General features: G+C 49.0%; 9 protein-coding genes across 9 annotated transcripts; 4 read left to right on the top strand and 5 right to left on the bottom strand.

The window, feature by feature from the left end:
• Window positions 1-267: 267 nt before the first annotated feature.
• Window positions 268-4,783, top strand: N7520_009216 (TRAPPII-specific subunit TRS120; the record flags this gene model as incomplete). Its single annotated transcript, XM_057143150.1, has 3 exons — window positions 268-433; window positions 512-1,470; window positions 1,529-4,783. 3 exons carry the CDS (start codon window positions 268-270, stop codon window positions 4,781-4,783), a joined length of 4,380 nt encoding a protein of 1,459 aa, XP_056992438.1.
• Window positions 4,784-5,670: 887 nt separating this feature from the next.
• N7520_009217 (SDR family oxidoreductase) lies at window positions 5,671-6,853 on the bottom strand (the record flags this gene model as incomplete). The annotated part of the gene is made up of 2 exons (XM_057143151.1): window positions 5,671-6,615; window positions 6,731-6,853. 2 exons carry the CDS (start codon window positions 6,851-6,853, stop codon window positions 5,671-5,673), a joined length of 1,068 nt encoding a protein of 355 aa, XP_056992439.1.
• A 173-nt stretch (window positions 6,854-7,026) lies between these two features.
• N7520_009218 (Sec1 family protein) lies at window positions 7,027-8,921 on the bottom strand (the record flags this gene model as incomplete). The annotated part of the gene is made up of 3 exons (XM_057143152.1): window positions 7,027-7,665; window positions 7,724-8,749; window positions 8,808-8,921. 3 exons carry the CDS (start codon window positions 8,919-8,921, stop codon window positions 7,027-7,029), a joined length of 1,779 nt encoding a protein of 592 aa, XP_056992440.1.
• A 290-nt stretch (window positions 8,922-9,211) lies between these two features.
• N7520_009219 (lysophospholipid acyltransferase) lies at window positions 9,212-11,059 on the top strand (the record flags this gene model as incomplete). The annotated part of the gene is made up of 4 exons (XM_057143153.1): window positions 9,212-9,233; window positions 9,304-9,348; window positions 9,401-10,519; window positions 10,575-11,059. The coding sequence occupies 4 exons, from the start codon at window positions 9,212-9,214 to the stop codon at window positions 11,057-11,059; spliced, it is 1,671 nt and encodes a 556-aa protein (XP_056992441.1).
• A 769-nt stretch (window positions 11,060-11,828) lies between these two features.
• On the bottom strand, window positions 11,829-13,970 carry N7520_009220 (putative serine-rich protein; the record flags this gene model as incomplete). Its single annotated transcript, XM_057143154.1, has 2 exons — window positions 11,829-11,867; window positions 11,925-13,970. 2 exons carry the CDS (start codon window positions 13,968-13,970, stop codon window positions 11,829-11,831), a joined length of 2,085 nt encoding a protein of 694 aa, XP_056992442.1.
• A 1,313-nt stretch (window positions 13,971-15,283) lies between these two features.
• Window positions 15,284-16,501, top strand: N7520_009221 (CAAX prenyl protease RCE1; the record flags this gene model as incomplete). Its single annotated transcript, XM_057143155.1, has 4 exons — window positions 15,284-15,338; window positions 15,419-15,459; window positions 15,513-15,893; window positions 15,962-16,501. 4 exons carry the CDS (start codon window positions 15,284-15,286, stop codon window positions 16,499-16,501), a joined length of 1,017 nt encoding a protein of 338 aa, XP_056992443.1.
• A 588-nt stretch (window positions 16,502-17,089) lies between these two features.
• On the top strand, window positions 17,090-17,437 carry N7520_009222 (uncharacterized protein; the record flags this gene model as incomplete). The annotated part of the gene is made up of 1 exon (XM_057143156.1): window positions 17,090-17,437. The coding sequence occupies one exon, from the start codon at window positions 17,090-17,092 to the stop codon at window positions 17,435-17,437; it is 348 nt and encodes a 115-aa protein (XP_056992444.1).
• Window positions 17,438-18,762: 1,325 nt separating this feature from the next.
• Window positions 18,763-21,742, bottom strand: N7520_009223 (leucine--tRNA ligase NAM2; the record flags this gene model as incomplete). The annotated part of the gene is made up of 2 exons (XM_057143157.1): window positions 18,763-21,183; window positions 21,248-21,742. The coding sequence occupies 2 exons, from the start codon at window positions 21,740-21,742 to the stop codon at window positions 18,763-18,765; spliced, it is 2,916 nt and encodes a 971-aa protein (XP_056992445.1).
• A 339-nt stretch (window positions 21,743-22,081) lies between these two features.
• Window positions 22,082-23,216, bottom strand: N7520_009224 (sucrase/ferredoxin-like domain-containing protein; the record flags this gene model as incomplete). The annotated part of the gene is made up of 2 exons (XM_057143158.1): window positions 22,082-22,768; window positions 22,824-23,216. 2 exons carry the CDS (start codon window positions 23,214-23,216, stop codon window positions 22,082-22,084), a joined length of 1,080 nt encoding a protein of 359 aa, XP_056992446.1.
• Window positions 23,217-23,997: the final 781 nt, after the last annotated feature.

The raw sequence follows: 23,997 nt of genomic DNA on the forward strand, positions 1-23,997 counted from the left end.
GCGGCTTAGATCAGCAGATGCTTATGTCATCGGTGTTTCCATCGCGGCTTCAGGAGCAACAGGCATTAGTTGGCAATTGATCTACGTCGCTTGAGCGTGTGTTTTTTATGGTTTTGACAGCGGGATTTGGTGCCTCAGCTCATACTTTCCCTTACACTCTCTCTTCCACTGCTCTCATTCGAAGGAATAAGGTCTAGAGTCGAACTATTGTGGATGCGGGCCTAAGATCTCCCACCGAAAGTACTCCGGTCTCCCTCAGATGACAACATGGGGGTCGACCCATTGTCTCCGATTGCGCCAGTGCGCTTGAGGGCGCTTCTACTACCAATTGGACGGATTAAGCGATCCCGCTTCCTGAGCTTCGCAGCTAGACTTCAAGCTGAGAATGTCGTGCGGTTAGGAGACATTAGTCCCGATGCTCGACCAAACCGAAGTATGCCATAACCATGCCCGTGAAAGGAAATGCGGAGGACAGAGAGATGTGGAGCAAAGAGCTGATCATCTTCTACAGACATGTTTTCCCCGCTTGCATTTCCTACAGGGTTGATCCTATACGACCTGTCCTTCTCGGTTCCCCCCACGTCGCACCTCGAGCTATTCCCCTTTGAGATATACAGAGAACCCTTGGTGATCATTGCAATTGCAGATGGTACAGAGCTTTCCCAGGATTCTGGATCGAAGAAGCAGCATCCCACCCCAGAGGGGCTCGATCAACTATTGGAGGAGCTAGAAGGAATGAAAGAAAGGAGCCCACGTGCGCTAGTTAATCAGCTCCTGGTCTTCGACTATGATGGCGTGGAGAAACTTACGAATGGACCGGATAATGTACTTTGGGTGCCTCTTCCCGAGGCATCGAAAGCTACCACGATGAAAACGGTCTTGTGTGACATAACATCAGTCTTGCTGTCGGAGCTGGACGAGTTCGCAAAAACAATTCAAGCCATCCCAACCATTGAATCACCTCGAACATCCTCATGGGGACCATCTCGCAATCCAGAGTTACGTCCCCGACCGGTCGACCGACTGCTACATCGGATGACCCTACCTGCCCAAATGCCATCGAACCCTAACGGTGCACCAGACACCCCATTATCCGATCCTGGTGTACAAACCCTCAACTCTGAAACTGCTACGACATTTGACGAGATTACTCGCTCGATTCAAATTCATCGCACGCAGTCTGGCAGCAAGAGCCCCTCGGTAGCGTCCGCCAAGGAGCATAGTCGTGAGCGAATGTCAGTTAGCGGAGTGAGCGCGACAGATAGAACGAAGAACCGTATCAAGGGACGGGCTGGGGTCGTCATTGGGACTCTTTTCCTGCAGGCAGGAAGATGGCATGATGCCCTAAAGGAGTTGGTTGAAGCGACGAACAACGCACGCGCAGGTAGCGACTACATCTGGCATGGGAAAGCGCTGGAGTCCATTCTTCTTTGTCTTGTAATGCTTGGATGGGCAGGTATGGATTTCCAGGTACGTGTATATGCTACATCAGAAAAGATATTACGAAGACCACTAACTCTTAATCTAGATCCCCTCGGTTCTCTACCCTGTTGCCGACAAGTCTTCAAAGTCGCATCGGGATTCGCTTTCTACTCCCACAGCTGGCAATCGCATTATATCCCTTCAAAATCTTGCGAACCTACTGCCCGATCTTTCGAATACCATTCTGAACCTATACAATCGAGCCGCGAATATTACAGACGAACCTCTGCCACAACTGGTTTTCTCCGAAACAGTCATTCGATTATCAAGACTCTTGGTATCTGCTCGTGTACGCGATGGCTCGCTGGATGACAACGCCTTAAAACATATCGTCATGAATGAGCCTCTTGTCCCTATACTTCAACCTGAGCTTCCACGAGGCACAGTCCTGCTTCGCAAATCTGAGCTTGCAAACTTTCTGTACCGAGCTCTACCGCTCGCCCCTAGTGCCGACTTGCCTGCCACTGATGTGGTCCCCATTGTCGTGGGCGTGGTGTCTGTTCTGAATGCCCTTGATTTGCCTCGAAAGAAAGCTTTCATCATGCGCGAGCTTCTTACTGTGATGGTACCTAGCCTGGTACAGGCGCGGAAAATTGGCGCTGCTGAGGTGGGCATTCATCCAGCTGCGGGATTAGCATCTCTTAGCGATACCGCCTTTGATGTGAACGCCCTTGATATTGGTCCAGGAAATATGGAGAAGAGTGTGCGGCTCCTTCTTGCTAGCATAGGCGAGATATATGGAGTCCAGCCCTCGGCGTTCTATGAATGGGAGAAGCGAAAGAGCCAATCATCCGCAGTTGGTGAATCAGAAGAATGTCCTGATTATGAATCAGTTGCTGGCATTGCAGAGCGATCTTTTCGACATGTGGTTCTTGATAGATATGGTGATCTCAATCTGAAGATTGATGTTCTCAAGGCATGCATCAACTGCTGCGAAGCCTTGCCCGACTTTGAAGGTGTACTTCGTTTCACAGTTGAGCTTTTGCAGACCATTAGAGGTGATCTTATGCTAGGAGAGACAAACCAGATGCCCCCGTATCTCCCCCGAGAAGAGCAGGTTCGCCTCTTGAACAACATCAAACGCACCGTTGGCGCTGCAAACAGGCTTGGTGCTTCTCAGATGGCAGCAGAGTACTGGGACGACTTTCTCGTGCGTGACGTAGAGCTATTAGCACTACCAGATCCAAGAAGACCTGTCCGACGGTCGAAATCCGAGTTGCATGCCGTCACTGGTGGATCTGAAAAATCGAAAAAGGATCCGTTCCTATACAATGCCTTTGCGAAACCCAGCAGCAAAGCCCTAGAGGTGCTTAGTGTCACGGATGAGCCTGCTTCGTTCCGGGTCACTCTCCAGAATCCCTACGAGTTCGAGGTCGAGATCGAGCACTTGCGACTAGAGAGCACGGGCGTGGACTTTGACGGTGTGACAGAAAATGTCATTCTTCCTCCATTTTCCCTGCAAGATATTATCGTCCTGGGCACCGCTCGCGAAGAAGGAAATCTTACCATCACAGGTTGTATTGCTAAAGTGCGCAATTGTCGAATGCGCAGGTTCCCCATATTCAAGAATTTCTGGAAGCCTGAACCTGATGTCAAGTTCAAACGGACAGGATTGGCGTCGAAGAAGCCCCTCTCAGAGCGACCAGTATCCTGGGCTTCAGAAATCTCGAAAAATGGAAAAACATCAGTTAAAAAGGGCCCCGAGGCGGAAACATGTCAGGTTAAGGTCATCGGCAAACAGCCATCACTTTTGATCGAATCAATGTCGCTCTCGCAGTCGGCATTGATGATCCTAGAAGGGGAGATCAAGTCATTTACCATCACCCTTCAAAACACATCGTCGTGCCCCGTGGACTTTGTTTTGTTTACCTTCCAGGATTCTACCACCAGGCAACTCCAATCAGCTCTCAAGAACAGAGATCTCTTGCCAGTCGAAATCTATGAGTTGGAACTGAAGTTGACAACCCAGCCGGCTCTACGATGGCGCCGTGAGGGTCCCAACTCGGAAGACTGCTCTATTCTAGCCGGTCAGAAGGCTACCTTTACGGTTGATGTGCTGGGCAAGCCTGGTCTACAGGATACCACCATTCAAATCGACTATTCGTTCATCGGGGCCAAACAGGCGGATCTTCCTGATATCTTTTATACCAGGCAATTGTTTGTACCGCTAACGGTTACGGTAAATGCCAGTGTAGAAGTTGCTCGTTGTGATATCTTGCCCTTCAGTGGCGATTTTGCCTGGCGGAATCACCTCGAACCTCCTTCTGACTCGGTTCAACAATCAAACTCACCGTTATCTGCCAGCGATCATGATCCATTCTCCCAGGTTCTCGCCCGTCTCGGCAATGGAGTCTACGGTCCAGATCATTGTGTTGTCTTGCTTGACCTCCGAAATGCATGGCCAAGTCCTGTGACTGTGTTCTTGCGAGTTGGCGAGCACTCCGCATTGTCAAAGGACAATCATACTGGTCAGTATGCTGTTGATGGACATCTTCAGCCTGGCCAAACCTCCAGATTCGTCCTCGTTCTCCCGCGTGTCTATCTAGACAACCCGCACGCATCTATTCCCGTCGTCAACACAGGTACTAGACGGCAATTTGTGGTCAGCGCCAACAAGTTATCATTTGAAGCGGAGGCAGCCTCTCGTGAAGCTTTCTGGTTCCGGGAGGAGCTACTGAAAAGGATGCACGGAAGCTGGAAGGAAGCCTCAACAGGGCGTGAGGGAACCATCGATCTTCGGAACATCCGCCTCAATGCACGCATGGTGGAAGCCATGCGACTTGAGGATGTCGATATAAAGTTTTCCGTCTCCTCGCCCTCCGCAGATCCTTCCAATCCTGAACCTTCTCAAAAGGTCACTCAAACAGGGCGCTCACGTTTCCGAGCCGAAGCCGACGATCTCCTCACTCTGTTTGTTACCATCCGCAATCGGTCTTCACGTCCTATTCACCCACTTCTCCGCCTTCAGCCCAGCTTGCGACACCAACCGAATAACATCGCTTTGGATCTCACCCGCCGCCTCGCATGGACTGGAATGCTCCAACAATCCCTTCCCATACTACCAAGCGGCGAGTCTACCCAAGCCTCCATCGGAGTGACGGTTCTCAGCCGTGGTGAATACGAGTTTGGCGCCAGTGTGGAGGAAGCCCGCATTCTGTGGCCCTCCAATTCTCATGACAAAATAAACAACAACTCTAATGCTCATGATGATGTCGTCATGGACACATTCGGTGCAGATGTTGTGAGAAAACGCCGCATCTGGCATGCGATGGAGACTTGTGTCATTCATGCCAACTATTAAACCCTGTAAACACCACGTGTGCCATCCTCTGTTTCCACGATCATGTCCCCGTTTCTCCTCTTATCTGCTTCTTTGATGATATACATAGATTCCATTGCATGATTTATGTCTATACCATGTCCCCCCTACCTCCGAGAATTCGGTGGGTTGTTTATGTCTCTTTGGGTATACTTTACACTTTACGCATCGAATAGCAGGACCTGTTAATCAAACCCATAGGTGAGATTCATAAAGGCCGGCAGTTCAGAATAAGAAAGATAAATCAAACTTAGAGACCTTGACAATGCCATGCATCTCTCGCAAGTTCCTCTAGATAACATTGTTACATTGCAATAGGAATACCCAGGTCACCAGGGCGACAGAGTACCTCTTTCCAAGGTAATAATAAGTGGTAATGTTCGACCTGGGTCACCTGATTCACAGAAGACCGTTATGGCACATCCGCCGGTCATGAATTACAAGTATATGATCAGCGAATAGTGTCTTTAGGTGTGGAGTCGTGAAATCATATATTTGGCTATGAAATTCTGCTCATCTATAAGTCGGCCAGTAGATCTAACTGGAAGTCAATGGCAGAGGTCGCATTGTCGACCGGTGGTTTCTATCCAGATCGAGGACGCGACATGCTCTCCGTCCTCTTGCAAGTCATACTCATATCTAACTCATGACAAGGCTGCTGGTAGAAGGAAATTATCCAAATTGACACGGGCACATTTGAGATCAAGCCCAGATGGTATGAAGTGTGCCCAGATGACAGTGAGGCCGCATAGCTCGTATGTAGGTGCTGTAAAGAAGAAGATCACAATGTCGGGAGTGCCTTGGAAGACGAATTGAGGAAGAAATGCCACCTCGCATATCGTAGTTGAGGATCAAATTCATGATTCCCCTCATCCCGCATTGCTGCCGCCGTCATTGCCATCGCCCGTCACAGGCAGTGTTTCTCCCAACGGGAAACTGAGATGCTTCCAATCCTCGATCTCCTCAATGATGCATTTCAATCTATCCCGAATACTTTCAACTGCGTATGTACCGAGAATCAACCGTAAAGGAGGGTAGGAGCAGTGCCCAAGCTCCCAGACAAGGTGGGCTGCTTTCACCGCAGAAGCAGGCTGCTTGTCACCTAGCCACATAAGCATGCGCCTTGCATGCGCAGCAGGCGACGTGGAAGTATTATACGGTTCACTGGGAGGCTTCACCAAGAAATGACCGTACAGGGGTAATGGCGATGAGAGGTTATGTTCGGATGGGTTGGCAGCCATAAACGAAGGCGAGACCAGATCCCCAATATCATCGCGTCGCATATGACCCGGCTCAACCAGCGTCCCTTTGATATTGAAGCTATCCACCTCATACAACATACTCTCCATCAGGCCTTCCACTGCATACTTCGACGCGCAGTATGGTCCCAACCCCGGCACTCCGAGCGCGCCTGACGTTGAGCTGAAAATGAGATATCGGCCTGCGCGCCGCTCTCTGAAATGCGGGAGTGACAGCTGGATCATATTCAATGTTCCTGTGAAGTTTGTCTCGAATTGATTGCGGATATCGAATTCGTCTTGGTCTTCGCAGGCTCCGATCACGCCGTATCCGGAACAATTGGCGATTACGTCGATGCGGCCGAATCGCGCGATGGTTTGGTCGATTACTCGCTTGACGGTTTCGCGAGCGCGTACGTCGCATAAAAGGCCGAGGCAGTTTTCGTGTTCGTCTTCAAGCTCTTTCATGGCTTCGGGGCTGTTCTCATAGGTGCGCCCTACGGCTGAGACTAGATCATTGCGTGATAGAGCGATTTTCACGAGTGAGCGGCCCATGTGGCCTGTTGCACCGAAGATCTGAGATTATCGAAGTTGTTAAGTATTGGGATTGGCATTCTTATCTGCGTTCTGTTCGATGTTGCCGGCTGGGCGCATGGAATCAAAGTGGGGTTGGGGAAGGGGAATCACCTACCAGCCATACGAGCGGTTTCGGGGGGTTCTGGGGACCTGGAGGATCGGTAGTTGAGGGAAGATGTAATCGAGGTTCACGGGAGGCAGCTGGAGAAGAAGCTCCCCTTGGGGAATTCTGGTCCATGACGGTGATAATGGAAGAAGCAAAGTGGGAAGGTCAAATCTCGGTCTCCGCAATATTCTGGGGTGTTTGACCCACATTACTTAATGTTACGCCATATAGAGATATAGAAATTGACTCTATCAATGTTCATTTTGGAAAAAATGCAGTCTTCATCAGGATATACTATGTACTATTTATCGCGCAACCTCTCGACGCAGCCGTCCTGCAGCTGTCGAGGGTTCGGGTTCTGGCCAGCTGCCGACAGCATCATCGACCTCTTCCAGGAATGTAGTGCTATTGTGAATCATAGTGCCACCTAAGACAACACGTACACCAGGTGAGCTGGCATTGACCTGAGCGACCATCTTGGCCTCCTCATACGTGGTACCACCAACCATGAAGATAATAATATCCTGTGGCTTGTCGCGGGTGTGTCCGCTGCCTTCCAGGAATGGGTATTGCATCTCCTTCAGGCGGCCCTTAATTAGATTCTGCAAAGTCACCTCCAGTCGTGGTGAGTGCTGGGTGTAGACATTTTCGACACCCTTGAGACCCTTGAAGCGGTCTCGAGCTCCAGAGAAGAACGAGGTAGACTCGAATAGATCTGAAAATCCACCTGCAACTGGTGACGCTTGCAGAGAGTGATGGTAGGCAAGAAGCTTAGGAATAATGTTGACTTTGTTAGAGGGGACATCGCCAGCCGTCACCAGCAAGTCAAGCAAGATTGGTAGGGAACTATTCGGTTGTTTCTCGTAGCGAAGTGCATAAAGAGCCACCAGACGTAGCTTATTATCAGCAGGTACGTTCGGCAACGAGATAATACGTTGCAAGGACTGGAGTAAACCGCGTGGTTAGTAAGCTCTAAATCCCACAGGGTCCCATCATACATACCTTGAGGTCATTGGAGTGATTATCACTGCAAGCTAAACTTTGCTCCAACTCACTCACATCCAGCAAGCTATCCTCACCTACGCGGCGACTTAACTCGCCAACCAGAGTGACATGTTTGCTAACGTTGCCTGAGAGCTTGCGGAATTCCGGATAGTCTTCCACAAACCGCTTCATGTCGGTGATAGATTCAATATTCATGTTGTTCTGTGTTTTAGTCTGGTACTGCTCCACATACTCCTTGATGTTCTGGCCGAGGTCGCCGAAATTCTGATACATGTTCTTCTTGAAGAACGGATCTTGATCCTGAGCTAACACAATTTCCTTGAGTTCTGGTCGAATTTCAGGCACATCCTGCAGGTCCACTCGACCATTCCTGATGCCGAGCAGCTCATGTACCATGGCCTGATACGTCCATTGTGTAAGCAGCGGTGTAATCGGGTCATCGCGGCGATCCAAAATAAGCAGAATCGGCGGTGTATCGGTTCGGCGGAAGTTGAACAATTGCTCTTCCTGCGTGAGGTGATACCGAACTTCTGTGGCTAGCTTGCGGGCCATCAGACTGTTTTTCTCGTATCGAATCAACGGGTTTTTTTTCAATGATAGTAAAAGCGCCAGCACCCCCTCCGTGCCTCTTTGCAGCGAATCCGGATTCCATAGGTCGGGCGAATGACTCCAGAGTCGACTCAAGGGGAATCCCAAGTTCATAGAGCACAAGTCTGGATTGACAACCAGAAAATCGGCGAATTGCTCTTGCACTGACTGGACAACCTCATGACTATCGGCCTCGGCAAGGCGTTCAAGGGATGACTTGCGGATGATGTTGCTCAGGTGGATATAATATTCGCCGTATTTAGGGTCTCGGAGCTCGTCCACAAGAAGTTGAATGGAGCTTGGAGAAGGGCGCACAAATACCAGACATCGCAGATGCCGCATCTTCTCGCGCGCGGCATTGTCCAGGCGATCAATGAGGTAGACTTCGTGATTAAGGAGGGCAGATTGAGTAATGGCGGTCGAGACAATGGGTACCTATAGCGAAAGAAGTCAGTTATTGATTGAGGAGGATAGTTTCAGTGATTATGCCCACTGTCTCACTATCGAGAAGCAGGATCTTCATCTTGGTGGACGAAGACCCTGATGTTGACTCGCCAGCCGTCACCATCTTGGAGATGTAGCCCGAGACGGCCACGACAACATCCATGGTGGGGGAGAATGCGCCCGGGCGCACTGGGACAGCAAATCACAAGGAGGTATGCAAAAGATAGAGCTTATTCAAGCTTTGAAGAAAGTGGTATGCACAGATGACGTTCTCTGTTGTTATCGGGGGAAGTGGATAAGGTGAAGTTGTTGAATGTTGGGCGTGTCCGACTCTCAAGTCCCACATGACATTCTCCCCGACCTGGAACTTTTCTTGTTTTTCTTTTTCTTTCTTGTACTTCTTCACATGAATTTTCCTTGAAGTTACGCACGTCTACTACTTAGGTCGACAACATGTTGCCCTATATAGACAGCTGTTGGTGTTCCCCTACAATTGGAAGAGCTATAGAGCTTCCTGGACCCCTAGACTAACAATCTCCCCGCAGTGTTCGAGATCCCTGCGCAGCTCACAGGCGCCTCGGTAGATGAGCGTACGTAATTCTCAACAGGAAAAAATTGTACAGCTTCTAACCTGAATTCTAGTCAAGCTGATCGGCTCCTTCCTCCTCTCCTACCCACTGGCCGCTCTGTTGAAGCGAATCCCCGACGCCCAGCCATGGAAAAAGAATGCCTTTATCATCGGTGCTTCGCTCTTCTACATTATCGGTCTTTTTGGTCTCTGGGATGGACTTCGGACACTCCTGTATAGCGCGGCTGGAACATACGCTATTGCATACTATGTGGACGGCTCGCTGATGCCCTGGATCGGTTTCATCTTTTTGATGGGACACATGTCGGTCAGCCATATCTACCGCCAAATGGTCGACGATGCGCAGGTAGTTGACATCACGGGAGCACAAATGGTGCTCGTGATGAAGCTATCTTCCTTCTGCTGGAACATTCATGATGGCCGTCTACCGCAGGAACAGCTCTCTGATCCCCAGAAGTACTCAGCCATTACTCAATTCCCTAGCATCTTGGACTACGCTGGTTATGTCCTATTCTTCCCGTCGCTGTTTGCCGGCCCCTCTTTTGAATATGTCGACTACCGTCGCTGGCTTGATACCACCTTGTTTGACACCCCACCGGGCACTGATCCATCCAAGGTGCCTGCGACGCGCAAGAAGCGCAAGATTCCCCGGAGCGGTACCCCGGCGTTCAAGAAGGCCATGGTCGGACTGGCTTGGATCGGTGCATTTGTCTACCTGGGTGGAATCTTCAACACTGACTTCGTGTTGTCGGACGAGTTCTTGAAGTACGGTTTCCCGCGCCGCATAGTCACTGTCTATTTGCTTGGCTTCACCTCTCGCCTGAAGTACTACGGTGTCTGGTCCCTCACAGAGGGTGCCTGTATTCTGTCCGGTCTGGGCTACAATGGCTTTGATGCCAAGTCCGGCAAGGTGTTCTGGAACCGCCTGGAGAACGTCGATCCTTGGGGTCTGGAGACTGCCCAGAATTCGCACGCCTACCTAGGTAGCTGGAACAAGAATACCAACCACTGGCTGCGCAACTATGTCTACCTACGTGTCACTCCTAAGGGTAAGAAGCCTGGATTCCGCGCTAGCATGGCAACCTTCGCTACCAGCGCTCTCTGGCACGGCTTCTACCCGGGCTACTACATGACGTTTGTGCTCGGCTCGTTTATCCAGACTGTGGCCAAGAGTATGTATCACCCGCGTCTGTTCGTACTTCGGCGCTTTACTCACTCTTTATTCAGACTTCCGTCGCTATGTGCGCCCTTTCTTCTTGACCCCCGACGGCTCCAAGCCCATGCCCACCAAGCGCTACTACGATATCTTCAGCTGGGCTGCTACTCAGCTTACTCTCGGTTTCGCAGTGATGCCATTCATCATCCTTGGCTTCAGTGACTCCATGGCCGTTTGGTCTCGTGTCTACTTCTACGGCATCATCGGAACCTTTACATCGCTTGTCGCCTTCGCCTCTTTCTCCCCACTCAAGGCCGTTCTGGTCTCCAACCTGAAGCGTCGCAACCGGCCTCATGTTATGCGGACCGTCAGTCAGGAGGCTGTTGGAGCCCCGACATTGGGTCTACCGAATGATCCTGAGCGTGACTTTGATGAGGCCGTTCAGGAGATCATGACGGAGATTGAGTCTCGACGTCGTCGTGGCAGTGTGGTCACCATGCCCAGCGGAGAGGAACTTAAGATTGCCGTCGAGCAGAAAATTGGCCGTAAGCTGTAGAGATACATCATCGGTTTATGTCGCATCTGCATAGATGAAGCTCATCGTGAAAGACGTAATCATGTTTTGAATCAAGACTGAGTTATCTGATAATATTTTGTATGCCTTTGGTTGTTGAATTTACTGTAAAAGCATTACGTATTTCGGGGTTAAAAGATACTTCTCCTGTGCAATCAAACATGATTCAATGTAGATAATGCAAGACTAAGAATAATAATAATGACATGGTCTTTCTAATACAAGTGTAAGTGACTTACATAAGCAAATATCAAACACAGGAAGGAATCCAAGCAATGTGCATCCAACACGTCGGTGCCAAGCGCGAAGAAATGAAGAAAATATGAGGTAATATGAGGACATAGGTGCTGAGGAGAAAAGCCTCAAACGAAGACAAATCAGAAAAAAAGTCACAAACATCGAAGGGGTAATAATGTATGTGCATATAGTCGTTTCGTGCGGTCGTATCCAATGAATGTTCAGCGAAGAGAATAGATAAATCATCAGTCCGGTAAAAGAATGTCTGAAACAATAATCTCGTAGGTTAAGAGGGCGTTAAGGAAAAGAAGAACATGTCTGGGTTGTTGTCGTTGAAATGGCAATGAAATCAAGTCTGACTGGGGAATATGGTTGAACGTGTCTCCGAATTTGGATGAAAAGAATGTGTCAAATGCAAATATCAGATAGAGCCAAGTCGTAAGAGCGTAGTATAGAAAGAGTGTTGATAAAAAGTATAGGTTCCGTGTAGAACAGCAAGTCCAGGGCACTAGAACTAAAAGCCAGTGGTTGTGCCAATAGCAGCAAGTGTGATCTAGGATGATGTTAGAAATCAATGCTTAATATATCAGACGAAAGAGCAGAAACTTACCACAATGACGATTATCACAACTCCAAGGGAAATCATCCACCGGTTCAGATTCCGCCACCATCGGGTATTGTTGTATCGTCGTTGCTGGAGGCCCATCAACTGGGACTCAAGAGCCATTTCCACATCGTCATCAGATTCAATCATTTCCGGTGCCATCTTAGGTTTAGGCGGAAGAGGGATGAAAGCCGCAATGATCCAGGCGAGGGGGAAAATGAATCCCACACAAAATGAGTAGACCTGGATGTTCCTCCGACCAAAGATAGGTTCGGTCGTCGAGTCAAATGAAGGAGTCGTCCATACACTAGCTGAGTGCTGGATGGTACGTCGGTCGTGGAAGAGATGCGGGGACCAACTGTGCCGTAATCGGTGACGATGAGTTCCGACAACTTCCCCGTCTTCCGGCTCTGGAGACGGGACCCAGTGGGCACGCGGGTCTCTTGGGTCACTGTCAATTCGTCGTTGGGCGAAATGGACACGTTCAGGTGAGCGAGGGCGCTGTGGAGAACGGGGACGAGGAATATTGAGTGGATGGGGCACAAGATTGTAGACACTGGAGTTGCTAGTTCCCGGACGAGCAGAGGATGGCCGGCTGTTTATTGACAAAGTCGGGTGGACTCCGATAGCATCGGCTCGGTAGTAGATCTTCGCCCAGCTAGGGAGGATGTGCATCAAAGTACTGGAGGCGGTGCCCGGGCGGAGGCTGCGCATGCTGTTACTCCGCAAGCTGTTGCTGCGTTTGGAGCCCGAGGACAGGCTTTGGGGAAACCCATTGCGGGTGGGGAGGTTTGTCAGGCTGTCCAAATGCTCGTCATCATCTGCCTCATTCACCAGCCAGACGGTGGATTTACTGGTCTTTGAATTCAGTGCCTCGGAGGATGGAATTGCAAGCTCGGAATCCGCGCTTGATGTTTCCTCGACAGCTTGGTCAGAAAATCCCTCGGCAGACCAGACTGACGATACCCGTGAGAGGTGAGGGTTCCAACGACCAGAGGCCGGGCCTGGGGTGAAGTCGCGCTCCGAGGAGTCAGAGGTCTCTGCTCGAGAGCTTGACGATGGACCACGAATGCGGGCATATTGAATCGGGACACCACTATCCATGGCGGTTTGGATGTCTGACACCGACCGAAGGCTGCGCGAGGACGACGTCGCAGACCGTGATCGGCTTCCTGACAGCCGTCGGGAACCCGTGCGGAACGACGCCACCGATTGCGTTGGAGGGCTGGAATGAAACGACGGCGAGCGAGACATGCTCGGTCGTTCTGACGAGGCTGTAAATATCCATTGTGGCACACCAGCATGTCTCACGGCGGTTCCTCGTGAGTTCCACGATGACAGCGAGTCAGTGCGTGGATCGGAATCTGAATTTGAATCTGGGCCGCGAGGAAGGAAGTTCGCACTTGAATTATCCAGGGTGACGAAGTTAGGGCTGGATGGGGCTCCAATGGGCTGGATATTCGGGCTCGAGTAGCCCAAAGTTGACGCATCCTCCGGCTCAGACTTTAGAGACGTGGGCGGTTCTGATACCACCGCTTTAATTGTCGGTGTGGCGGTAGGCAACACAATCAAGTCGTCATCTGAGAACTCGGCATCCGATCCATCAGAGTGGAAATTGTCTGGTTTGGCTGATGGAAAGTCCGGCAAAGACGATTTGCTTGATGTCGGGTCTTCATCCCACATCTGCGGCGGCGAGTTGCCGGGGTCCACTGTTGATGAGTCCCACTCACCAACGGACTGCTCTCGCATGCTGCTCCGGGTCCCATGGCTAAATGTCGGCGACCAGGTCGATGATGAAGGACCTGCATTGGCATATCTGAGGCCAGTATTTGAGATATATTCCTGTTGGCCTTTCCCAGGCATAGGCAACAAGATTTGTTCTGGTTTGGTTGGAAATGGAGTTGCCATATACATTTCATTAACATCTTCTTGAGTTGGAACCCTGTGTACAGATCGCGTTGGGGATCTTTCGTTGGTATGAGCGGAACTGCGCTCTTCTAAAGCCCTCCGCCTCCGAGGAGGAGGGGAGGTAGACTGGGCGTGTGCAGGCATATTGAAACAATTAAAGCATTATCCAAAGTCGGGATGGGATATGGTAAACAGCCAAGTCGAAATGGTCAAAGTCGAGTCGATAGTAAAACCCAAATCAATAAACAATGACGTTGAACCCGAGTTGTTTGTTTTCCTTAATTGAATTGGGACAAAAAGAATGTGAGATCCCACGCTGATATCAAGAAACCGGTCTATAACGGTTAGAAACGAGTGGAGTTTGGCAAAGGACCAAAAAAAAAAAGAACGTAAAAAGAATGACGAGATAATCAGCGGGGTATTAGAAAAGAGAGAAATCGTTTCAGCACATTAAAAGAGCGTCAAGCATGAACAGGGTCATTAAAGAGAAACGACAGGCGCACAAGGATTGAAAAACAACCAGGAGTAAAGAAGATGAGACATTTGGCAGATCAAGGGGGGAAGGAATTTCGTTGCCCAGCGGTGAGGGTAAAACCCGAGACAAGTCCATTTCGCCTATCATTCGACGGCTTTATGCACGTCTGCACGGCCCAATCACTCCTTGTATCTCTCTACCTTAAGTAGACACGGAGTAGTCTTTGGGGTCATGTTGTCTTTGATAATAATCAATATACGAGTACACTTTTAACTCCAATTTCATTATATACTAAACCCGTGATATTCTATATCTGTTGGTGAAAATGTCAAATGTCCCCAGTGTTTAAATGTCGCGATCCAGGCGGGTCCAGCCCCAGTGGATCTCAATGTGTTGTCACTAATCTTAGCGCCAACAATTTATGAGGGGAAAACACTAGAACTTGCTTCCTCACTGATTTTCATTTAAAAATAATATGGGGGGATCCTATCCCCGTTATTGAATTGAAGCTCGTGAGAATCGGAGAATTAAGCCCACGATCCCCTCGCATTGACTCAGGGAAATGAGTAGAGTCAGGGGGACCTGCAGCTGCTGCATCATATTGGTACTCGTGGACGCTTGGTCCATGTGTTCTGGACTGAATCACCGATTTACTGATGAACCCTAGCATGATGATTACATTGGATCTATTTACTGTTTACTTGTTTACTGTTTACTGCTCACTGTTTGTATCTTGGTTTAACCTTGGAAATGATGTTGTTGTTCCAGGGTTCAACCAAATACCAACAATACTTGTATTATTACCATGTCATGCCATCTTGTACCAATATCCACTCATTTATCCTTGATTATACACTCTCGTTCTGTCACGTTCTGTCAGGTTCAACAAAGACTGTCGTTTCCTTTTCTTTGAAAATACCAAATTTTACATCTTGGAGTTGATTCTTCCATAACGCTCTGATCGCCTTCTAGTTGACTAGATATGGCTCCTGTCAGCGTTCTTGCCAGTATCAAAAGTCTGTACACCAAGCATCAGGGTGAGTTTGGTTTCAAGTTTTTCTTCCCTTTTTTCTCCGCAAAGTTCAAAGTTCCCGACAGCTCAGCTAACTCCGACCAGATGAGCCGTCCCTGTCGATAAACACAGTCGCACTGCTCTCGGTAAATGACCTACTGTACATCGAATAAGGAGTAGCCTAACTTTGACTATTTAGGTCGCCCTTACTTTGCTTTATGTGGTGCCTTTGTATCTGTCACCGGCCACGCGGCCATCTCCCAGCCTCAGCCGTGATGCCCCATCGGTGATCCGCGCGCGCATTCGCGTCGTCTCCGCCTCTTGCATCCTGACTACACTGGTGGTCCTTTGGCTGGCTGTCAATCAGGGGGGTTCTTCCCTAGGAGCTGCAGTGACCTTGATGGGCTGGTGGCCTATCAGCGTCGCCGATATCGCTCGCAGCCTGCTCCTGACTGCCATTTTATTCATTGGCCCGCTCTATGAGCGAGGAATCGTCGAGGGAGAATGGCGATTCTGGTTCCGATATAGTAAACTCTCCGAAAGCCTAGGTGGCTGGATTGGATGGAGAAACTACATCGCTGTAAGTCCTTTTCTTTCTCGTTTGGGTTTTCCTGTGGGGAAGTTGATATCAAACTAACACCGTACCAGGGACCCGTTACTGAGGAGATCATGTTTCGATCCGGCATCATTCCATTGCACCTGCTGGCCCATGTCTCCCCGGGTTACATTGTGTTTGTCTCGCCACTATACTTTGGCATTGCGCATGTTCACCATTTCTATGAATTCCGTCTCACTCACCCAGACACTCCCGCGCTGGCCGCTCTGCTGCGATCGCTCTTCCAATTTGGCTTCACGACCGTATTTGGTTGGTATGCCACTTTCATCTATCTGCGTACCTCCTCCTTGCTGGCCGTCATCCTGATTCACAGCTTCTGTAACTGGTGTGGATTGCCACGCGTTTGGGGACGCGTGGAGGCTGGCATCACTATCAGTCCACCGATGACCCGCGGCAAAGAAGACTCAGACGGTCAGTCAGCTATTGTTGGCGATCACCTGAACATTGGTTGGACAATTGCGTATTATCTGCTCTTGGTCGCGGGTGCTGTCACCTTTGCGCAATGCCTGTGGCCTTTGACTAACTCGTACCACGCGTTGGTAACCTTCTCGTCCTCTGAATCCACAAAATGATGGACTCCTGGGATAATGGGCGCCAAGACAATGATGAATTCGTTTGCATTTGTTAATTGTATTTATGCATGGTCCAATGTCCAGCGTGCAGGCTTGCCTTTCGGTGAATGCTGAGGATCAAAGAGCTAATAAGAGACCAAGACATATTTTTCATAGAATTAATGGACAAATTATCTTTCATTTAAAACAGAACAAGTTTACTCTATACTTTGCTTTTCAAGATAATACATACTATCGCATTGTCAAAAGATCGAAACAGCGTTTCAGATACAACAAGCAGCAACATACCGAACTGCCAGGATATCGCACTATATTAGGGTCAAAGAGATTTAAATTTTGTATTTTTCTAAGCCTTTACCCTCACAACTTTCCTCCGCCGCCATCAAAGTTCTCTCCATCATATTTCATTTCTGTCGCCAGTCATACCCCATACCAAGTCTAAGAAGCGCGTCCAAGTCAATTCCCCGTATAGTGTAAGCAGAGTGCCATTGCCAAGAACCGCTCCAACGGCTTTCTCACCCGAACCATTTGGGAGAGGTCATTTGCCTTGAGACCGATGAGCTTGACGATGAGCTGGTCTTTTTCATGATGGCGATTGTCTCTTCAATGGAAATGGAGGAGCGGCTGGCGAACAGCAAGGACGACCACAGTTTAACATCGCTCTGGTGGAAACTGGTTGAACTGTGTAATGCGACGGCGCCCTTTGGCATTTTCCCTCGACTTGGGAGCTTCCTCGATCTGCTCGATGGCAAGATAGTTCCTGACGCTGGTGAGGGGATTATTGGGCAAGAAAATGAGAACGAGAAGCAGTCCCGTCGTGTCATTGATTCCACCGATCCAGTCCCTGTCTCCCTCTCCTCCACCATTCCATCGAGGGATTCTCAGGATTTCCGTGTCTTCTTCACAGGACTGTTGATGTATTTTGGGGCTAACTGATGACTCATACTTTTTTACCATTTTTCTCGAACAATTCGGATATCTTTTGATCGCAATCTACGCCTTGATGTATTCCTGTTCGATGTATTTCTGTGCGGTTTTCATGTTAAGAAGTTTTGAACTTCCTGTATCAACCTTGCCTGGTTCATTCAAATATTTTCCTTCTGGATTTTCTCGGGCTCTTTCTAGCTTTTTCAATTGACTAGTACATATATAAGTTACATAGGTACATTTGATATGCGGTGTGATTTCTACATATACATATGTATCCGTTGTAGGGGATGAACCCTTGACAATATATATATTGCGAGTACATAGTAACGTTCGCCTGATTTGAAACATACTTCGACCGTTCAAATGAACTCAAGTGTTCTCCACATTACTGTTTACACATAAGCAATATCGTGAACAATATACATAATGGCCTACACCCCTGAATGCAGACTAAGCTGGAATTGGTCATCTCAATGGGTCGCGGGTCGGGCCAGAGCGGGGGCGCGCACAGACGAACTCTATCTAAATCTTGGCAACAAGGGGAAGTGCAGTGTTTAACCAGATCGCACCGTAAGAGGTTAAGAGGCTGCTTGCTTTGCCGTACCGCGTCGGGCTGAGGGAAGTAAGTGAGAGATTCAAAGCTAGTACACTGCAAAAAGGTAACATCGATTGAGCTTTTGTTGCTGGGATGGAATGGGAGGATGTCTAGATATACCAGAAGACTGTCGAAGATAGTTTGGAAAAGTCTATCGAAAAATGAGTTTGCAACTGATGGTGCTACTTAACTTGACGCCACATATGGTATACCTAGTAAATTTTGAGAACTGCGGCATAATAGATCAATCCTCAACGGTATGTGCCAAGAAGATGACATTGAAGGCCTGAAGCTTGAGGCATTTAATATGTTTTCGTTCATGAGAAGTTAAAACCTCGTCTTCCTATCATTAGTCTGGATCTTGAACTTGAGTCTCAACAATTTGTACTTGATCGTCTAGACAGTTTATCGGAATTTGTCACAACAAATGACTTTCAAACCTGACCAGTAATCTATGTCAATTCCATGTTGAAATGTTTACAGTCAGGAGAATGTGTATTTCATGTGAAGATTTTAAAGCTGAATGCTTACCCGCGGACTGGATGCTCCTTCAAACGGTACATATTCTCACGTATGCACAAATAGTCTGCGGTGTACTCAAGTATGTCGTAGAGGATTTGATACCTAGTTCAGCTTGGAGATGAAAAATACGAATATTGTACAGGTCTATATAAATGATAAATACAGTGAAGGATGGAGTGACCGGGTTGTGACCAGGTTGAATCCAACGACTAAATCAGAACACGACGTTCACCAATTTGCCCTTGACAACGATGACTCGTCGCCTCTTCTCCCAATCGTTCTTCTCACGCAGCCACAGATTGCCTTCAGTACTCTCCAAGACCCGATCAATGATCCAGTCTTGTTCTTCCTTCGAAAGAGCCACTTTGCCCTTGGATGGCGTTTCTTCAGAGGACGGCCAGCGTGGAATGGTAACAGCACAGCGGAGTTTTCCGTTGACTTGGACTGCTATCGTTTGGCCACCACGGGAGGATAGAGCCTCGGCTTGCTCGGGGGTCAGAAGCGTGCTTGGCCAGGGAGATGAGAAGATGGATGATAGAGAAGTTGTAGGATCAGACTGCAGAGCAGAATCATGCAGTATTTCCCAGGACTCGGAGGCTAGTGCAGGTGCAATTGGTGCCAGGAGGCGAAGGAGGGCAGAAAGACATAGATAAAGGGCGAGAGGAGAGGATGGGGGTGCCGATGACAAGGCGTTGGTCAATTTGGTTAGATCCGAGATGACGGTATTCAAGCCGTAGGGGTTGCTCTCAATGCAGCTAGTGACCGAAGAGATAGTGTTATGAGTCGCGAGAACAGCGTCCGCGTCGAAATCAGAAAGGTCCTGGAGGGACGGAGGTAGAGATACGACGTGACCGGTAGGGTTCTTCAGATCGGTCACGGGAAGAGCGAAAGACGCCTCAGCCAAGGTTTGCTGTGTGTCAATCACGAGCTTCCAAAGGCGGCCGAACCAGCGCTCAACACCGACAATCTTGGATTCGTCCCACTCCAGGACTTCGCTCACAGGCGCCGAGAAGAGCACGTGTGCACGGGTGGCATCGGCACCATACTTGGATGCACAGACTGTAGGGTCAACACCATTGTGCTTGCTCTTTGACATTTTCTCAAATGAAATATTAGGAGTAATTTGAGTGCCTGAGATCAAGGGCTTGTCGGGTTTTGTGAGATCCACTTCGTGCGGGAGCAAGAATCGACCCGTCGAGGGCTCTGTAAAGGTCTTGCCATGAACCATGCCCTGGGACAAGAGCATCTTGAAAGGCTCTGATACAGATTGTTCCCCGGGAGTGGAGGCTGGGAACAATTCTGACTGCGCAAGGAACTTGTAAATGAATCGAGCGTAGAGCAGATGCAAAATGGCATGCTCCACACCACCGATGTAGACATCTACTGGCCGCGCCACAGAAGCCGAGAAAGGGGAATCTTTATTTGATGCGTCCAGGAAACGGAGGAAATACCAAGATGAGTCCACAAAAGTATCCATGGTATCTGTATCACGCTTTGCTGGCCCTCCACAGATGGGGCAGCTTGTGTGAAGCCACTCCTCGGATGATTCAAGGGGGTTACCCTTCTTGCCCTTCAGCCATTCTCCTTGGATCTTGGGCAGTTTGACGGGGAGGTCTTCTTTTGGCACAGGAACTGGGCCGCACTCGCCACAGTGGATGATAGGGATAGGTGCACCCCAGTACCGTTGCCGGCTGATCAACCAATCTCGTAACCGCCAGCTTTCCACGAAGTTGGCCTGTCCTTCTTTGTTGAGATCGTTGACAATCTGCTGTCCAGCTTCCTTGGAGGGCAAGCCTTGGTACTTTCCACACTGCGAGGTGAGGAAACCTTCCTGCGTAAAGGCCTTCGCGTCCTGGGCGGAGACAAAGTTCTTGTTTCCTTGAGATGGCTCTGACTCAATGACTATAGGAATTGACTCAGGGTCCGCATTTTCCTTGAAGAAAGCCATGTCTCTGGCGTCATGACCGGGAACACCCATGACTGCACCCTCGCCATAATCACTGAGGACATAGGGTGCAACGAAGACAGGGATATTTCTCTCTAATTGTGGGCTCTCTTTGTCAATTTTCAGCAAAGGATGGGTTGCTGCAATGTCATTCAAGCGGTAACCGGCTTTCGAGTCGGGAGGAAGTTGTGATGCATCATCCAAAAACTTACGGAGCAAGGCGTCTTTCTCCGCAGCATTCAAGACAATTGGGTGGTCTAGCGAGAGTGCCAGATATTCAACACCGTAGAGGGTGTCTGGTCGGGTGGTGAAGACATCAACGTGTACATTTGTACCATGAACGGCCACCGGGAACCTAATTTTGGCACCGTTCGATTTTCCAAGCCAATTCCGTTGCATAGATAGGACACGATCTGGCCAGCCCCCAGCAAGTGAGTCTAGATCCTTTAATAGCATTTCCTTAAAGTCCGTGATACGGAAAAACCACTGCTTGAGATTTAATTTCTCGACCTTGGCTCCAGACCGCCATGAGAATCCATTGGCATCCACCTGTTCATTAGCGAGCACGGTCTTGTCGACAGGGTCATAATTGACTAAAGCCTCGGCTTGGTACGCCAATCCCTTCTCATGCAGCATCAGAAATATCCGTTGCGTGTGCTCGTAGAAATCCGGTGCACAGGTAGCAAGTTCCTAACAAGCTCAAATGTTAGTTATCTGTGGCAAGTCATCTTATTCCACCTGGAATTCTACATACCCGGTCCCAGTCAAATTCAGCAGAGATACTCCCTAACTGAGCCTTCATCTTTGCAATATTTTGTGCCGTCCATTCAGCAGGATCCACGCCGCGTTCAATCGCCGCGTTTTCTGCTGGCAATCCAAAGGCATCCCATCCCATAGGATGGAGGACATCATGTCCACGCATTTTATAAAACCGTGACAATACATCTGAAATGGTATAAACGCGAAGATGACCCATATGTAATGTGCCCGAGGGATAAGGGAACATCGACAAGATGTAGGACTTCGGCTTAGGCTCGGATTCTAATTCGCTAGTGCATTGCGGCGACGTCGCGTCCAATTTCCACTGAGCCTGCCATTTTTTGTCCAAGGCAGGAAGATCAAGCTTGCGGGGGCTTGTAGTGCTGGCGAGGCGAATGAAGGTATTCGAGAGAGCGAAAGGTCGGCCGGAGCGGGAGAACCTCGCCTGCGCGGCTAAAGGCGTTAATCGAATTCGGGAGAGGGTTTGCATGATGATGAATATCTCATTATGCTTTAAAGAATATAATATGAGGGTAGGTGCTCCAGCACCATTTTAATGTTGAGGTGAGTGTCGGTCTTCATCTTCAAAACTTCCCCGGAGCCCGCGCAGCTTTAAACCCTATCGGGACTAGCGTCATATCCAGATAAGCCGCTCAAGTCATCAAATCTCATTTAACTAATGATCAATGAATGACCTATAAATGGTGGGATATTGACAAATTGACATGAATGAGACAAAAATGTATATCAAAGCGATTGTCTATTTGAGATCTATTTATATACAAATAATCATACAGCCTGTGCATATTAATAAACCCTTGATCTAGGTCTATAACCGTAGAATGTCTCCATTCCGGTCAATGCCACCACGGAAGTGATCCGTAAGTACTTTGCCCCCAAGAATAGTTTCGTCTACTATGCCTTGCACATGCTTGGGCTCGACGCGACCATACCAGATCCCCTTGCCCGCCAGCGGGTGAGGCTCTGAGCCTCCCATTGTCATCTTCGGTGGGATATACACAATGACATTACCGGCATACTTGTGGCCACCAACGTGGCTGATCAGACCAATGTGGGCATGCTTGGGATCATCGATGTTCGTACCATCACTATCCGTGGAGGTAAACCCCTGAGCTTGAAGAACGCGCTGGAATTCGGTCTCGAGTGCAGGGGCCATGACACCACAGCGCATATCGCGACCCCCGTGTCCACAGATTAAAACGGTAGGCGAATGTTCAATATCGATGATGCCAGTAAAGTTGGACGCAAATTCAGGAGCCCTAGTCATGTCGGCTTGCTTGGCTTCGGGCAAAGACGAGTGCATTTCATGTAGTCGCTCAGGAAGGAGAAATGCGCGAACAAAGGTGGTCAAGTCGGTGGTGTTCAGAGAGGAGAGTATCTCAACGGGGATAGAAGGAATGTATTTGAAGCTAGGGAATAGGAATGCGGAGGCGGTGGCGCGGGTACTCGCAGCGGGGGTGATGGAGGAATTAGTGACAAGAACATTATTGAACGGCTGTTTTCAAGGTTAGCGAATGCTTCAAGCAGAGAAGATCAGGATATTGGCGTACATCCAGATATGGACCTCCGCGACCGAGTAGGCGCTTGAGGCCTCTAACAAGATCACCCCAGCCCGTATTCTCTCCGTCATTTTCAATCTTGCTTGTCCAGTCTCTCTGCCCAGTACAGATCAAAAGCTGTTGCGCATACGCCACCATCGTCCCGTTCAAAGCTTGCTCATGATCAATCGGCAGTCCTTCCGGCATGGATGGTGTCGATGGGCAGTCGCATGTCGGCTCGGGGCACGTTTTGGTGACAGGGAACGGAGGAGGAATCTCGAGGCGAGCGCGAAGCCTGCTTGGGCGGCGTGAGGTGCCTGACAATAATCGGGTGGAATTGGTGGTTTGGGCGCGCCCACTGCAGCCGCGCACAAGCGACTTTACAATTGTTGGTCTTAATCTCATTGAGTAGGGTAATTATGGATGGATGAAAGAGAAAGGTTCGAATTTGATGGGAAATAAGCGGACGCGACCCAAAATTGCCAAAACCATCAATCTCCGAGCGGAGCGGAGATTAGCAAGATTAGGAATTGCCGCACTTGATTTGTTGGTTCCGTTTTAACGTTACGTACCTTATCCAAGTACCAGTAACGTGGTAATTTGACAGGAGTAGGAGTTTGGTTATAGGGGAGAAAGTTAGCGGTTGCTTATATGAAGATTTAGGGGAATAGAATTAAGGATTGACATCCGTGTGGTCGAGTGGTAAACACTCCCACCAGCTGGCACTACATGTGACCAAACAGGTTAGCTCACGGGACTTAATGGTGTTGCAGTAAGTACCGGGAAACATCAACTCAAGAGCAGACTCCTCAAAGTGACCAAAAAAGGCACAGGAGGAATAATATGTTTTTTTTTTTGTGTTTTTTGAAACTTTTTTAACTGGACTACGTACTCGCTGTATCAGGATATCAAGTCATATCTATTTCAAATCGATTATGGGGCGGAATATCGAGGTAGGTGATTGATGGGTTGTGCAAATGAGGCCATTCACAATGTACCTTTGAAGTACTCGGTAAGAACAGGCATAATTGATACATCCCATGTTTGATTCCAGCTCTTGCTAGGATGAAAGTTTTCGTTGCTTCTAATTACAGCAGTCACCGTAAATATGCACGTAGTATTCCACCGAGCTGTTTCCATATCATTCGATCCCAAGGAGCTTCCACCATCTATCTAGAGATGGCAG

This window comes from Penicillium odoratum (genome assembly GCF_028828045.1).
Source record: "Penicillium odoratum strain IBT 22623 chromosome Unknown utg000006l_segment0_segment0, whole genome shotgun sequence".
Lineage (NCBI taxonomy): Eukaryota > Fungi > Ascomycota > Eurotiomycetes > Eurotiales > Aspergillaceae > Penicillium > Penicillium odoratum.